Source organism: Pipistrellus kuhlii, unplaced genomic scaffold (genome assembly GCF_014108245.1).
Source record: "Pipistrellus kuhlii isolate mPipKuh1 unplaced genomic scaffold, mPipKuh1.p scaffold_m20_p_1, whole genome shotgun sequence".
In the NCBI taxonomy this organism is placed as follows: Eukaryota; Metazoa; Chordata; class Mammalia; order Chiroptera; family Vespertilionidae; genus Pipistrellus; species Pipistrellus kuhlii.
Genome location: NW_023425404.1, coordinates 159,714,186 through 159,731,824, shown reverse-complemented (window position 1 = coordinate 159,731,824; position 17,639 = coordinate 159,714,186). Strand labels below are relative to the sequence as shown.

Sequence of the window (17,639 nt, the reverse complement as noted above, 5' to 3'; positions counted from 1 at the left end):
ATAATTATAATAAAAATCATTTTTTTAAGTAGAAAGTTACTGTCAATGTAAGAACATCCAAACCTGTAGAGAATTTTTACGAGTTTATTGGAACCAAACTAATGACATATGTTGGGAACAAGATATCAAATGACCCTATGAATAATATAGTTTTGCAGTTGCCTTTATGCTTTTGAGTTTAAGGTTAAAACAAAGTAAGATTACATGAAGTTGGATGAAGCAAAGCAGGGATTGGATTACAGGATACCGTTAATAAGATTATGTGCTCACTGGAGAGTTAATGATCCCACCTTTTGTTTTTTAAAAAAATACATTTTTATTGATCTCAGTGAGGAAGGGAGAGGGAGAGAGATAGAAATATCAATGACAAGAGAGAATTACAGATCAGCTGTCTCCCCCATACCTTCCATTGGGGACCAAGCTCACAACTGCAACCTGGGCATGTGGCTTGGACTGGGAACCAAACTGTGACTTCCTGGTTCACAGGTCAATGCTCAACCACTGAGCGACGCCAGCTGGGTAGTGCCTCTTTTGAGGGGTATTATTTCTGGTATTTATCAATAAAAGGAGTATTAAGCTAGATGCAAAAAACAAACAAACAACCCCCCCCACACAAAAACAAACAAACAAACAAATAAAAATAATGGGCAGGTCTGGTGTAAAAACATTTCAGTAAATAAGTTATAGCCCTGGAGCATATCTGCTCATCAGTACCTTCACAGTTAGGAATTTATGATCAGGTCACCCTGTAGAGAACTTTCCATGGAACCCCCTTCCCCTCACCCCCACAAGATTTATAGTTTCAGAAATGTTTGGCACTAAATTGAAATACTTTATGCAACTTCTTCAGTTCTTCATTTCTTCATTCTATGGGTTCTATCATATTTTTAAAAACGTGTCCTTGTAGTGAACAATATAACTTTGTGTATGCTTGTGTAGAAAACTGTTGCAGTAATTGATTACCTGTTCAATCAGGTTAAAAGAAACTTTGAAGTTAATGTCTGGTTGAAAATAAAAGCAGATTTAAATTAGTTAAATCATGTTAATAACTTTAAAATTAATTTCTCAGTGTGGGATGAAACTTGTACTTGTCACAGACAAAAGAATCTATAAATACTATTAAAATTATGGTACTCACGATGGATCATTAATGACTGTCTTCAATGCATTGAGTAAATCTGAAGTAGACATAGTGTTGAAGTTCATTCTGACAGCTGCTCCCTTGGTCTTCATGTGAGCAATGTTATCAGGTTGATCCGCAAACATAGGGAGGCCCACCATAGGGATCCCATGGTAGATCGCCTCATAGATGCCATTGGTTCCACCGTGAGTTATAAAGGCTTTGGTTTTTGGATGGCCTAGGATTGGGTGAATTTCAGTAAATTATTAATTATAAGTCTTAGAAATGAAATGAGAGTTGGTCAAGAAGAGCACTCAGGCACTGTATTCTAGATTATTATACACATGAAACTGCATTAAAATGTATTTTAGATCTCAGAGAAAGAACTTTAGTTGCTGAAGAGGTAACTAGATACTGGTATGGCATTGTGACTTAAAAAATGAATACAATATTTCTGGATAGACAAGTTGAAAGAGAAGTGAAAGTTCTGTGAAGAGCAGATGCTGGGATGAGGGGCTCAATGGGGGGGGAGGGGGAAGAAGGAAATCTGTAATACTTTTAACAATAAAGACAAATTTGAAAAAGAGAGAGCATTATGGATAAAAAAATAGCATTTGCAGAAAAAAAGGAAAAAAGAAAAGGAGGTACCAGTTTGGAACATATTCTCTTAAAGAAATAGTCAAGTCACCGAGAATTACATGTGGGCTGTCCAGGCAGCAGGAAATGTGAGTGTGGTGACTCTGGAATCAGAAAAAGAACAGACCACACTTTATCGTGAAATGTGTTGTTACTTCATGAAAAACATTATGGCTATTTCTCTATTGAAAATGGAGTCACTAGAAACAAAAGAGGTGCTCTTATTTTTTAATGGCAGTGAATTAATACCCATACAAAAGTGGAAAAAAATAGAAATAAGAAGGGAGAAGTAGGAGGCAGAGTGGTAGTTATTGAAAAATACTTTTTTAAAAAAAACAAACATTCCATTGATTTTTCACAGAGAGGAAGAGAGAGGGACAGAGAGCTAGAAACATCGATGAGAGAGAAACATTGATCAGCTGCCCAACCCCCCGCACTGGGGATGTGCCCCCAACCAAGGTACATGCCCTTGACTGGAATCGAACCTGGGACCTTTCAGGCAACAGGCTGACACTCTATCCACTGAACCAAATTAGTTTTGGCTGAAAAATTTCTTCATGAGAAGTAATTACACCTGAAATGAAGATCTTTGATTTCAGACATAAGGGAGGAGATGGTTTATAATAAAATGTTCGCTTTTATATGTTATCCTTTCCCCCGGGACTAGCAAACAAATACAAGGAAATTAAGATTTATTTTTGAGTTTTTCTAAAATAAATGTTCAGTAATTTGTTTCTTTTTGAAGTATTATCACTATCTTTGGAGTTATTGTTATTTTGGTGTTTGGTTTACAGTCTTACCAAGAAGGTCATTCTGGGGGATCCACTTATAGAGCCGAGTATTTGGCCCTAAGGTATCTGGTTTCTTGCCATCAAATCTCCATAGAACCTGTTAAAGTAAAGAAATATTTCATTCCATGAGTTGAACTAAAGGCATAGCATGTTCATATTAAAAAGAAATTAAGAAATAATCTAGTTAAAGCCCTTCATATACAGATAAGTAATAAGGACAAGAGATTTAAAATGAGAACTATTATAATACTGGTATGATAGAAATACCCACATTTTATTTGTTTATTTTTACATTCAATCAAGTATGAATGCAATAATGATATTGAACACATACCAGTATACTAATGAGATCTTTAGTGATGAATTGAAGTAAAAAATTTTAGGCCTGGCCAGCAATGCTTAGTGGTTGAGCATTGACCTGTGCACCAGGAGGTCATGGCTTAATTCCCGGTCAGGGCACATGCCAGGGTTGTGGGTATGTGGAAGGGAACTGATCAGTGATTCTCATCATTGATATGTCTATCTCTCCCTCTTCCTTCCTCTCTAAAATCAATAAAAATATATTTCAAAAAATTTAGGTCTAGTCATAATTCTAGTGCAAAAATGTAGGTACTTACTATATATCCTATTTAGTAAAATCCTAATATTCAAATTGACCAAACAGCAGAACAACCAGTGGGACAACTGGTTGCTATGATGTACACTGATCACCACAGGGCAGACACTCAACGCAGGAGCTGCCCCTTGGTGGTCAGTGCGCCTCCACAGAGGGCGTGCCACTCAGCTCTAAGCCGGTATCATGGCTGGCAAGTGCAGAGATCTTAGCAAAGCCCACGTGGCGTGCTAAGGAGTAGCAAGCTGAGCAGTAAGGAGAAGAACACAGACAGGCAGTAAGGAGTGAGGGTTCCTGGATTATGAGAAGAGCATCCCTACGCTGGCAGTCTGACATCCCACAAGGGCTCCCAGACTGCAAGAGGGTGCAGGCAGGGCTGAGGGACACCCCCTCCCAGTGCACAAATTTTGTGTTCCGGGCCTCTAGTTTATTTATAATTTATCTCGTTTTCCCATGTAATATTAACCTGTATTTTTAAGTATTACAGAAGGGTTTTTTTTTTTTACATAAAAATTTAACTTTATTTCCACCTCTTTTCTGTATAAATTACTAATTATTATTTTTTCTTTTTATACTTTTTCTTTTTTATTGAATTTATTGGGTGACACTGATTAACAAAGTTATACAGGTTTTAGGTGTACAATTCTACAACACATCATCTATACACCGTATTGTGTGTTCATCACCCAAAGTCAAGTTTCTGCCCATCACCATTTATCCATCCTAAATCCTTCCCCACCTGTCTTCATCCCCATCCCCTCTGAAATCACCACACTGTTATCTATGCCCATGAGTTTTTTCTTTTTTCCCTTTTTTCTCAATCCCGTCACTCCCCTCTTCCCTGCCAGCCTCGTTACCCCTACACTGAGTGCTGACAATTGCTATCTGTGAGTCAGTTTCTTTTTGTTGTTGTTTAATTTAGATTCCACATATGAGTGAAATAATATGGTATTTGTCTTCTTACTGGCTTGTTTCACATAGCATAATACTCTTCAGGTGCATCCTTGCTGTCTCAAAGGAAATATTTTCTTCTTTTTACTGCAGAGTAGTATTCCACTGTGTAAATGTACTATAGCTTTTTGATTTCCATGAACCAAAGGTTTATTACTATGACTAGAATTGGAAATTTTTTAAATGTAAAAAATAAGAGCCTGCTGGCACTTTATTACAAGTATAGCTGTTGAAAAAAATCCAAAATTGTGATGATGCTAACGTTTTTTCAACTAAGTGTTAATACTTCAATGACACAGTAAATTGCATGGACAGCACTGATTACTATGGGAACTGTAGCCAAGCTATTTTTATACCCAGGGGGAAAAAAGATTCTGATTTTGGAATCCTCATAAATATCAGCAGTTCTCATAAGCTGGATATAATTTACTAGTGCTTAACATTTATTTGTTATATGAATGTTAAAATAGCCGCAGATGTTCAGCAAAAATTAGTACAGGCTATAAACAGAAATTACATCAGTTAGGAAATGAAAAAATAGTTCATAAATACCCAAAGACTGCAGGTGTAAATAAGATATTAGAAAATATCTTAATACTCTTTTATGGAGGAAGGGGCATCTGAACTTTTCTGTACTAGGCTTACTTCTCCTGGACTCCTCATATAGTCCCTACTCCTTCCTCAACCAGGAGAAGTTATTATTCTGATGGGTTAGAAGCAGAGGTTTTGGGGAGCCGTATTTTAAAAAGCACACAGTCACCTTAATGGTGGATCCATGTCCCCCTCTTCATTCTAATTTATCTTCCTCCACTTTTATATGATTCAATCAACCAGATTGTGACAGCTTTTCTTTCTCTAGATGTGTCTGGTTTGGGAACCTGGACCCAGGTTAGTGAGTCCTGGCTATTCTTTCTCTGAACAGTACTTAGGAATCAGAAATTACACTGAATAGGCCTATTTCAAAAATTAGGGAAGTAAGAGTGGCCTAGATTACTTAGCAAACCTCAAATGGCATGACTTGTTTCAAACTGTCATCAATTCCTGCTTACCATACTGTTAGAATTTTATTCCTTTCTAAGAACATACAGTGTGAACTGTGTCTTCAGGAATCCTGCAATGAGATGGAGCCAATGACAGGGCAGAGTTTGGTGATTTTGGTATCCTTCTGCAATATCACTCTGACACCAAACTTTACATTGTACCTCTTAAATATACAGTATTCCATTCTGATCACAATGTTAATTCCAAAGTTACTGTTACACACAACTTTTGTACTACTATTTATCACCTGCCTTGTATACTAGTATTCTGGTTTGAATTCATAGCTGAGATAAATAGGAGCTATCATAATGGCTGACATATCACACGAATTTATGTAATTAGCACATATATAGCTGTGGACTATTAAGATGCTTAGTCTAACCTTTTGTGGAATCTGGGCAAGGGCTGATGCAATCACATTGGCTCTTTCTTCTGATATGTTTCTGACCATTGATCCCAAAGTAAACACAACAATACCATGTTTTCCAGAGCTCTGGACAAACTCTTCCATCTCCTGTAAAGAAAAAAATTGCTCCATTACAAAATAGTAATAGCATAGCAAACGCCATTGAAATGAATGCTTTCAAACAACTAATGAGAGAAATCCACTATTTTCTGGAGTTATGAGTACTCCTTTTTTTACAAGTTGTGCTAAAATATACATAACACAATATTTACCATCTTAACAGATCCTAAGTGTACAGTTTAGTAATACGTATATTCACATTATTGCACAACCAAACTGTCGAACTTCATCTTGTAAAACTGTAAATGTACCCGTTATGCAATAATTCCCTCTTCAGTAGTCCCTGGTAACCATGATTCTATTTTCTGTTTCTGTTTACTAGACCAGTCTGGATACATAATATAAGAAGATTCATACAGTATTTGCCTTTTGTCAGTGGCTCACTTCATTTAACATGATATTCTGAGGCTCCATCCATGTTATAGCATGTGTTAGAATTTCCTTCAATTTTAAGCTCGAGTAAAATTGCATTGTATGTAAATATTGCATTTTGCTTATTGATTCTTCTGTTCATTGGGCTCTTGGTTTGATTCCACTTTTGAGTTGTGAATAGTGCTATGAATGTGGATGTGCAAATGTTTTACTAATATCATTATTTTAATTCTTTTTTAAAAAATATATTTTATTGATTTTTTACATAGAGGAAGGGAGAGAAATAGAGAGCTAGAAACGTCGATGAGAGCGAAACATCAACCAGCTGCCTCTTGCACACCCCCTACCGGGGATGTGCCCGCAACCAAGGTACATGCCCTTGACCGGAATCGAACCCGGGACCTTTCAGTCCGCAGACTGATGCTCTACCACTGAGCCAAACCGGCTTCGGCCATTATTTTAATTCTTTTCTTATATACCAAGAAGTAGAATTTCCAGACCATATGGTAATTCCACTCTTATATTTTTGGGAGAATTTCCATTGTTTTCAGTAGTTTTATTAAAAAAAAAAAAAAAAAAAAAATATATATATATATATATATATATATATATATTAATCAATTATATATATAATTGATTTTACAGAGAGGAAGAGACAAAGATAGAGAGTTAGAAACATCAATAGGAGAGAAACATCGATTAGCTGCCTCCTGAACACTCCCTACTGGGTATATGCCCATAACCAAAGTACATGCCCTTGATCGAAATTGTATCTGGGATCCTGAGTCCACAGGCCAACACACTATACACTGAGCCAAATGAGTTAGGGCAGCTATTCTTTTTAAACTGATTCAATATTTCTGTTCCTATGGAATGATGCATTGTATATGAGATTGATTTCCTTTATCATATATTTTTGCAAGACATATACATTATACACACACACACCCACACACACACTAGAGGCCTGGTGCATGAAAATTCATGCACTGGAATGGGGGCAGACGGGGGGGTCCCTCAGCCTGGCCTGCCCCCTCTCACTATTTGGGAGCCTTAGGGGAAGGAGACAACTTGCTTATCAGAGGAAAATGACACCCCCATCATACCTCTGCTACTGCCACTGCCGGCAGTGCAAATCTCACCCAGCCCTGGTTACCTGAGACTCGGGTGACTCTGGGTGGCTGGGCAGCAGCCATCTAAGGCTTGCCTGCCCTTTGGGCCAGCCCCTGCGCAACTGGCAGCCAACATCTGAGGCTTTCCTGAGTCCAGGCCCGCCCCTGTGTGGCTGGGTGGCTGAGGGGACTGGGAGACTCTGGAGGTAGGCTCTTGGAGTGGCCGGACTGGCCTGTCACTCTGGCGAGGCTGAGGTGACTGGGTGCCACCATCTTGCGGCTGTGGGTGTTGCCATCTTTAAGGGCATGGCAGTTAATTAGCATATTCCCTCCTTATTTGCTGTGGGTGCTGCCATCTTGAGAGGGTGTGACTGTCAATTAGCATGTTCCCTCCTAATTAGATAGGATTTATATATATATATATGTATATATATATATATATATATATATATATATATATATATATATATATATATATATATATTAGACTCCTGAATATCAACTACCCTTAACTTCTAGCCATTCAAAAGTGAGTCACTCAAAAGTGACATATATTCTATCTATATGTATCCTATCTATATGTATCCTATCAATCATCTATCTACCTATAGATATATATATAAACATCTCACCAAGAAATGAAATAGATCCAGTACACAGAAGTTAGACAATTTTATATGACTATTTATAATGTTTTTAATTACTAATATGGACTCTTGGAAGGAAGTCACATAGCAGTTCTGTATTCACTTTTTATTTTTATTACTATAGTTCTACACAATCACTTCTGTTTCATTTAAGGCAGGTTTTCTGTAGGAGTATTTTAGATGAGTCATTAGTGCTTTATTTCCCTAAGAATTGTGACTGAATCACTATGTAACTTTCTCTCTCATTTCTGTAATACCTCGTTACAGTTTCCTAAATACCTCCTTTGAGTCATTTTTGAATGGCTAGAAGTTAAGGGTAGTTGATACTCAGGAGTCTGGTATAATTGTTTGGAATGTCCTTGAAATAGTCCTAAGAGTCCCATGTATGTAATATAGAATTATGTATGTACAGTTACAAATTTGACCATATTTATGGCCATATTTACATGTGACATTTGAAATCATATTGTAAAATTAGATAGTGCTAAGATTGATTAGCTGTGAGGAACTCCATTATCACTTTACCAAGTTCTCTATGGAACACCTTAATTACAGTGAGAAGGTACAACAGGGCTGAAACCCTGTTGAATATCTCATTTCACCCATTTAAGTCTCTGTTGAAGGCAGGTTTTGTTTGAAAATAATTTTTGACATGTGATCCTTAATCCTTGCCAGTATTTATAATTTCATTACTTTCGAGAGTGGCATTATTCCTCATTGTTCAGTGTACTCTTCCCCCAAAAATGAAATGTAGATGATCCAAGTGTTTCCTGGGTCTTTTATTAAAACTGCATATTAATACCTTTTTTGGTCTCATCTGTCTGAAATTTATTATTTGTTTATTTAAAAAAAATAATAACTGAAACCTTCCAAAAATAAAACTGTACAATACTTTCAATGTTCCAATGTCATTGTCATAAAGTGTTTTTTTCAAAATGGTGTTTTTACAGATAAAAGAACATAGCATAAAACATTTCAGACTTTGTCCGTGCAGACTATACAATGTTTAGGCCATTCTTTAAAGTTATAATTTATTATGATGCTGTGAAAGTCACTAAACATTCTTACCATTCACATGATGCATCTAGCTAAATATAGGGTTCCTTTGACCTGTAGCAACATTTAAAGTCTCTACAGCTACATAGAGAGCAGTTTCCTCTGATACAATTCTAGGAACTAGCAGAGTGACACCTACATATTGTACAAACATGAAAATACATCACAGGTGCCTATCACATCTCTCTGGAGTGAGGAGAAGCCAGAAGGCACCTCATAAGGCCTCTCCCTTGAGCTTACCCCTAATATTTTCCTGCAAGGAGCTTGTATAGACATCTGGCAGTCCACTTTTTCCCCTGCCACCCATTAGATTAGCTAGTTCTATCAGCTTTGATAGCCAAAGAGATTTGTATTTATGAGTCCCACAGACCGTAGCAACCAAATTTATTAATGGTAGAAGAGCCCCTTCAGAGGCTACAGCAGTACAAAAGGAGCAGGGAAAACATCTCCCAGTTTCTCCCTGGAAGGACCCTAACTAGGGATTGCTGCCTGAGGGTCCAGCCTCTAATCAGCCTACATCTAGGTATAGCATGTAAAACTCACACCTGGCAGCCTGCATGCCTCCTTTATGCATGCGGCCAGCTGGCCATGAGTTTGACAAGCTTGATCTAGGTGCTGACTGCAGTTATTTTCATTGTGATACTGACAAGTTTCAGCACACCTTCAATTACATAAGAATAAAGAAGGTAGATTGGACAGTCACAAAGATTTTTGAACCACAACCATGAGTTGTAGCTGGCTGATGGATAAGGTTCATCCCCCACATGAGATCATTCTGTTAAGACTGGGAGAGGGGCTTGTTTTATCTAATGTGCAGGAATCAACCAACAGGGGGTCAAGGAAAATGAAGAAATAGGGATATGTTATGTTCCAAAACAAAATACATAATCCCTATATCTAAACTGATAGCCAGCCATAGGCACTATATTGTCAAATGGGTTATTAAAAAATGTAAATGCTTTCTTATACCTTACACCAAACAGCTGTTGCCCTTAAAGCCCCTTCTCAGCCCCACCTTAGGTTCTGACTTCACAGTTCACCCAGATTAGGTTCTATTGGTCGGTTTCTGTGCCAGTCAGTGTCTCTGGGCCGATCAATAGGCCTGATCAGAGAGACTGGGCCGATCTGCAGCCCCAGCGGAGCCCCAATAGAAGGAGAGCTGTGGCTGCTGGCCAGAGTCTGAAAGAGAGAGGTAAGGGCTAATCAACAGCTGGGATGGAGGATCAGAACCTGCTTCTCTCTCCAGGCCTCTCTTTAGGCCTGATTCGCAGCTCTGTCTGCAGTCAGTGCTGTGTCATGTACCACTATGGTACATCTACACAATGGAATTCTATGCTGCAATAAAAAAGAAAGAGTTCTTACCATTTGCAACAGCTTGGATGGAACTGGAGAGCATTATGCTAAGTGAAATAAGCCAGTCAGAAAAAGGTAAACATCACATGATCTCACTCATTTATGGACTATAATGAAGAACTTAAACTGATGAACAGGGACAGATCCAGATAGAGAGAAGCATCTATCAGACCATTAAACCTCAGAGGGAAGGTAGGGGAGGGTAGGAGTAAGGGGGAGGGGTCAACCAAAGGACTTGTATGAATGCATATAAGCCTAACCAATGGACATGGACACCAAGGGGGTGAGGGCAGGAGTGGAAGGGGAAGGGTTTGGGGGGCTAATGAAGGAATTAGGACACATATGTAATACCTTAATCAATAAAGAAATTAAAAAAGAAAAGCATCAAAAAATGAAAATGCAACTTATAGAATGGAATAAAATATTTGGAAATCATATATCTGATAAAGGGATATTATACAAAATATGTAGAGAGCTCACATATTTCAGATTAAAAATAGGAAGAGTTCTGAAGAAGCATTTTTCAAAGACATACAAATGGACTACAGGTACATGGAAAGGGGTTCAGTGTTACTAATTATTAAGGAAAAGCAAATCAAAATCGCAGTGAGATACAACCTAACACCTGGTAGAATGCCTATCATAAAAAAGACAGGAGATAATTAATTTGGCAAAGATATGGGAAAAAGGGGACATGTATAGTTTTGGTAGGAATGTAAATTGTTACAGCCATTATAGAAAAGAGTGTGGAATTTCCTCAAAAAATTAAAAATTGAACTATCATATGATCCAGCAATCCCAATTTTGGGTAAACTATAGCTAAAGGAAATTAAAACAGTATATTGAAAAAGTACCAGTTCTTCTGTGTCTATTGCAGCATTATTCACAATGACAAGATATGGAAACAACCTTGGTGTCCCTCAAAAGGTGAATAAGAAATAACACACACACACACACACACACACACACACACACACAGTGGAATATTATTCAGGCAAGAGAAAGAAGGAAATTGTGTTGTTGGTTACAATATAAATGGACTATAAGGGCAGTATGCTAAGCTAAATAAGCCAAACAGAGAAAGACAAATAGCACATACTATTACTTATATAGGAAGTCTAAAACAACAGGCAAATATAGAAAAAGAATAGAAAAGTGGTTGCCAGAGTTTGTGAGTAGAGGAAACAGGGAGATGTTGGTACATGATTATAAACTTATAGCCCTGAGATGAAAGGTCTGAGGATCTAATGTATAACCTGGTGTCTAGAATTGATAACACAGTATTGTATAATTGAAATCTGGGGTGAGCAGGATTTATATGTTCTCACAGACACACAAAAGAAGATAAATACATGAGGTGATGTATGTGTTAATTACATGAGCAAAATACCTTCACATTGTATATGTATTTCAAATCACTATCCTATCTAATAAAAGAGTAATATGCAAATTGACCATCACACCAAGACACAAGATGGTAGCCCCCATATAGTCAAAGATGGTTGCCTCCATGTGGACACAAGATGGACACCACAAGATTGCCAGTAGGGGAGGGTAGTTGTGGGAAGTTAGCGGTGACCAGGCTGGCAGAGGAGGGCAGTTGAGGGAAAACAGGCCAGCAAGGCAGGGCAGGTGGGAAGTGGGGACCCAGCCTTCAGGGTAGAGCAGTTGGGCAGGACCAGGCCTGCAGAGGAGGGAAGTTTGGGGGGACTAGGCCTGCAGTGGAAGGCAGTTGTGGGGGGGGGGGCACCACTAGGCCTGCAGGGGAGTATAATTGGAGGGGACTGAGGCCTGCAGGGGAGGGCAGTTTGGGGGACCAGGTCAGCAGGAGATAGCAGTTATGGGGGACTAGGCCTGCAGGGTGGGGCATTTGGGGACCAGCAGTCTTGGATTGTGAGAAGGATGTCCTACCACCTGTTTATGCCTGATCCCTGTGGTCAGACATCCCTCAAGGAATCCCAGATTGGAGAGGGTGCAGGCTGGGCTGAAGGGACACAAATTTCGTGCACAGGCTGTTAGTCTATACTAATAAGAGCGTAATTTGAAATTTGGTCAGGACTCCTTCACAGTAACAACTGAACATCAGGTCTGTGTGGGACAACAAGGCTGGCAGGAGGGCTAGTGAGGGATGACCAGGACTTATATGTTCATCTGGTTACTAATAGCAGGCTGTGTGGGGTGATCAGGTTGGCAGGCAGGGGCATCTAAATGACCAAACAGCAGACTGCATGGGATGACAAGGCCAGCAGTGGGGGGGGCAGTGAAGGGTATCCAGGGCAGTAGGGGGGACAGTTGGGGGCTACCAGACCAGCAGAGAGGCAGTTGGCATCAACCAGGACAACAGGGGGCAAATGGGGGTGAGCAAGCCAGCAGGTGGGGCAGTTGGAGAAACTAGGCCAGTAGGGGGACCATAAGGAGTGACCAGGCTGGAAAGTGGGCAGTTGGGGTCAACCAGTCCAACAGAGGGGGGAAGCTGGTGGCAACCTGGCTGATAGGGGGCAGGTGGGGGTGACCAGGCCAGCAGGTGAGACAATGAGGGGCAACCAGGCTGGCAGAGAAGGGCAGTGAGGGGTGAATAGGGCAATGGGGGGGCAACCAGGCTGTCAGGGGGACAGTGAGGAGTGATCATACTGGCAGACAGAGGCGATTAGGGGTGATCAGGCAGTCATTTAGGTGAGCAGTTAGGAACCAGGGGTCCAAGATTGTGAGAGGGTGCTAAACCGGCAGTTGGCCATCCATCCAGGGATCTCGGATTGTGAGAGGGTGAAGGCTTGGCTGAGGATACCGCCCTCTCCCCCCATGAAAGAATTTTGAGCACTGGGCCTCTAGTCTATAATAATAAAAGCATAATGTGCTAATTAGACCCAACATCCTTCCATACAAAGCTGGGGCTGTGAGGGAAGCCCGGGTCCCAGGTGCCAGAGGGAAGCCGGTGCCGGCAGCCATGGGGAGGAAGTCCTACTCTTGCACCTATTTTGTGCACTGGGCCTCTAGTGTGCCCTATAAATATCTTATACAGTTATATGTCAATAACATGTCAATAAAGCTAATAAGAAAACAATTGAGTTAGATTGAATAGAATTTCTACCAATTTTACCTTGTGAAAGTTATCACATACCTAAACATTTTTAAGTCTAAATAGAAATTGGGCTAACTCTTGAATAAGAGATCTGTTTTATGTTGCTGTCAATCAAGTGGTAGACAAATAGGATGTCTTAGGAGATAACAAAATAATTCAGTAAAGAATGCTTGTTTTGTAATTATGTCTTAAAGTATTATATCAATTTAAAGTATGTTAGATTCTTGCTTTCCTGCATAAGGAATATCCTACATGCTGACAAACATTTTGCAATTTTGTACTGTGGTTAATTTTCAGATGGAATTGGTATATTAAATATGCAGGATATTGGGTCTTATTAGATGTGCAGTGTTCAGTTTCTTTGTGTTCATGTTGTCAGTCATCTGTGATGTTGAAAACCATGTTCCCCCCAGGGATCTTTACTGAGATTTTGTGCAGAATTGGTGAATGTCAGAAAACACCTGCTTTATTAGGCTATGCAATTACTTTTTATTCTAGGATGTGAAACCAGATCTAAAATGGGGAATTTTTTAAATGCTGAAATGACAGTAAGTAAATGTTGGGTTTTGCTGCCAATATTGGTGAAACACAATTCATATTGTTGAGGCATTGTCTTCCTTCTAAGGCAGAATACTAGTGAACATCCTCAAAAGAAAACAAAGGGGAATAGGTTTACCTTAGGCAGGGGTTTGGCAGGCTTGCAGTGGAGTCCTCCAACAAAATCGAAATGTGGTAAGAATGGGCGAGGAAATTCAAAATCCCAATAGGTTCGAATGAGCCATATTTCAGCTTTCTTCATTGTCTCATATAATGTAGTGGGTCTTCCTGAAGGGAAAGCAAACAGAGGAAATGAGAGCATTTTAATGTAAGTACTATACTAGGACATTTTCTGAAAGGTACTGGGGATAAGGTAGCCCAAATGCTTTAAAGTGTCTGTGGTCTGATAATATAAATATTTATGTGTGTGGTATAAATGTATATATACTCATATAGGTGATAAACTATGTAAAATTTGTAGGTTTTATGTTTATAATCAAATAAATAAGGCAAAGTGCTAGATATTTTTATCTGTAATGTGACATCAGTACATTCACAATGATAAACAATTACATGTAAGCCACTATAGAATTAAACATATTTAATAAAACTACAAAAATAACAGATGCAAATGTACACATTTATTTGAGCTTTCTAATCAATTAAGCAATGAACACATGTTGTGTTATAAATACTCAGCTTAGTTTCTACAATTTAACAAGCTATTCCCTGAATACTCGATTTTCTAAGAACTGTGATGTTTTTGAAGTATATCTTAGTTCCTGACACCTATAATTAGATTTTATGCATTTTTGGAGCTTAATAATATTTATATGTATTTAATAATAATATTTGCAAATAAAAGCTGGAGCGTTTTCATAAGTTAGGAAAATAGATGTGTTCCCTTTAATTTTGGCTCATTTTGTCTGTAATGAAAAGATACAGTTTTTACAAATACATACCAATACCTTGATTGTCTACCCTTCAACACGACTTTCAAACAGTGTAACCACTGAGTGAATGAACATGTAGTTATTAGAAATTTTGAATGGTAGGTTCTTGAGTCATGTTTGGAGCCATTATATCTCCCAATTGTGAAAGAGTTTCTTAGGTAACATGACAAAATTCTTTATTTTAAAATTTTAATTTTAAAATAGAGAAACTGAGGAGAAATAAGGATGGAAACAATTATCTCACAGCTCACTGGGATGCTGTGCTATAAAGAAAGTAACTTCTCAATATGCTTTTTTGCTTTGATCAAGATATTTAGTCAAATTTTAATGCCTTTTTAGAAAGCTGAAAAATTATAGTAAAGTAGGTATTTTGGAAATAAGTTAAACACAGAGAATTTTTAGGGTAGTGAAACTACTCTGTAAAATACGTGTCATTATAAATTTGTTAAAACCCATGGAATATGTAACACCATGAGTGAACTCCAACATGAACTGTGGTGTTTGGATGATAATGATGTGGCAATGTAGGTTCAACAATTATAACACATGTATTCCTTGGGTGTTATATGTTGAAAATGAGGGAGTCTATATTTGTGTGCAGGCAAGGGTTATATGGGAAATCTTACTCAATATTGCTGTGAACTTAAAAGTTCTCTAACAATAAGTGTAGGATGGACAATATTTTGACATTCAAGAGTGAACAAAACACTTTACTCAGAAAAAAATAAATTATATTACAAATAAATAAAGAATTGGCATAATGGCTTCTAGAACTCCTCAGTGCTATATTTTGTGGTTTTTGACTTCCTGAAATCTCCTGTATTAATAATGGATCACAGGGTTAAAAATGGCCTTATAATGTTAACATTACTATAATAATTGTGCGATTCAAAGATCTTTATATTATTATTATTATTATTATAATTATTTAGTCATTTACTTATAAAAGGTATTTCCTCTGACTTTATAATTGTACAAACTCCCCTCCCATGGCATTAGCAAAGTTAGGGTTTCAAGCTATCAATTAAAACATGACTTACCTAGAACATCACTATAAAACTGATCCCACTTCTTGTGATTATATGTTTGGAACCAGAAGTCAAAATAAAGTACGTACATCATATTTTTTACTCGTTCCATGAATGTCATTTGATCACTTAATTCTGACAAGACAACAGGTACGTAGGATGGAGGGAGTGGAAGTCCTCCACCGAACTTTTCAATGTTATAGCCAGGAGAGAAGCGGAGACTGTACACAAAAGGTATTTTAAGTAGCTCAGCCAGCAGCTCACCACAGGGTCCAACAGCATCTGCAAGAACGACATCAAACCTTGATTCCTGTAGTTTGGTCATAAGTTTCTTGTTCAAAACTGCTTCTTTACAGAGCGTTTGAATACAATCAAAAAATTCCCACAAGATATCTTGTGCATGTGAAAAATAAGTAAAAAATGTATCTTTTGGCATATATGACCATTTAGAGATCACTCGCGTGAAAAGATCCTCAAAATTATCTTTTGTTAAAGATGTAGGAAAAATCTCAAATTGAATAGCAGATGGCTTATTGGGATCAACAAGAATCGAAGCTGAGGATGTCAGAACAGTCACTTCATGACCTCTCTGCACAAGTGCATCCAGGATTGTCTTCATGTTGATCCAGTGGCTGTATTCTGTGGGCCACACCAGCACCTTCCCACAGCTCCCAGGGCTGAAGTGGCAACTCAGCTGGAGCAGCAGCAGAACTGAAATCCACTTCCTAGGCATCCTGGAGGCACACAAGCTTCTTTTCAAATGGCTGGTCCCTTTCCCTTAGCTCATGCTTATGTCTAAAGAGATATCAATCAGGAAGTTAAAATGTAACCCACACATCCAAAGTAAATACATATGATGACAATTTGGATGGAAGTGCAAAAAGTAAAATAGATTATCTTATTTGTAAGTAAGTGGCTTTATTATCTGTTTTATGATTATAAACACTACCAATAACATTGTATTTGCAAATGTTCTGTTTTATTTCCACTTAAAGGGTCTCCTTTAAGTAGAAAAGGAAAGGCCATAACTAGAAATAAGAAAATATGAGAAAGGAATAAATACTCCACAGGTAAAGTCAAATATTAATAAAGACACCATATTAGACATTTAAAAAGCTACTACAAAGGTGAAGAGGAAAAAAACTATGTAACTCAACTCAAAATACAATAAGTAATTAGGGGATACACAACATGAAAAGATCTAAATAATATTAAACACGTAGGAGGTAGTGAAAATTTAATTGTTATACAATATATTTGAACTTAAATGTATATTAGCTTAAAATAGACTGCTTTAGATACAGAATGATATAATTAAACCTTATGATGACCACAAAGTAAAACCATAAAAAATATATGTAAAGAACTAAGAAGAAGGAATACACACCCAAATCTAAAGAAAAACAGCAAACCACTAGGGAAGAGATCAAGAGAAGAAGTGATCAGAGGAGAAATATAAGAACACCACAAAACTATTAACTGAATGGTTATGAGTAAATACTTATCAATAGTTACTTTAATGTAAATAGATTTAATGCTCCATTAGAAAGATATAAGGTGACCCTGGCCAGGTGGCTCAGTTGATTAGAGTGTTGTCCTGTGCATGAAAAGGTTGCATGTTTGATCCCTAGTTGGGGCCTGTATGGGAGGGAACAGATGATCTATGTTTCTCTCACACATCAATATGTCTCCCTCTCCCTCTTTATCTCCCCTTTCCTATCCCTCTAAAATCAATAAACATATCCTCATATGTAGATTAAAAAAACATAGGGTTTCTGAAAAGGTTAAAAAGTATGCCCTGCCTATATGCTGCTTATAAGAAGC

The 17,639-nt window shown here is 38.0% G+C and overlaps 1 protein-coding gene across 2 annotated transcripts; it reads right to left on the bottom strand.

The window, feature by feature from the left end:
• Positions 1-305: 305 nt before the first annotated feature.
• Positions 306-16,621, bottom strand: LOC118705753 (UDP-glucuronosyltransferase 2B31-like). Of its 2 annotated transcripts, XM_036414834.2 has the most exons (5): positions 15,828-16,621; positions 13,974-14,122; positions 5,535-5,666; positions 2,557-2,644; positions 306-1,358 (listed from the first exon to the last, which is right to left on the bottom strand). In XM_036414834.2, exons 1-5 carry the CDS (start codon positions 16,546-16,548, stop codon positions 1,135-1,137), a joined length of 1,314 nt encoding a protein of 437 aa, XP_036270727.1. In that variant the 5' UTR covers positions 16,549-16,621; the 3' UTR covers positions 306-1,134. The 2 variants fall into 2 exon arrangements, with proteins under 2 accessions (XP_036270727.1, XP_045427927.1); XM_045571971.1 differs by lacking the exon at positions 2,557-2,644 and having other exon boundaries at positions 1,232-1,358; positions 15,828-16,600.
• Between the last annotated feature and the right edge of the window lie 1,018 nt (positions 16,622-17,639).

What these genes read in the sequence shown, in the direction of transcription:
- LOC118705753 (XM_036414834.2), bottom strand. Translation starts at nt 16,548, where the DNA reads ATGCCTAGGAAGTGGATTTCAGTTCTGCTGCTGCTCCAGCTGAGTTGC. An exon ending in CTGCCAAACCCCTGCCTAAG is followed by an intron (nt 5,667 to 13,973) that starts GTAAACCTATTC and finishes TTTTCTTTACAG; the next exon opens with GAGATGGAAGAGTTTGTCCA. An exon ending in TTGCCCAGATTCCACAAAAG is followed by an intron (nt 2,645 to 5,534) that starts GTTAGACTAAGC and finishes TTACTTTAACAG; the next exon opens with GTTCTATGGAGATTTGATGG.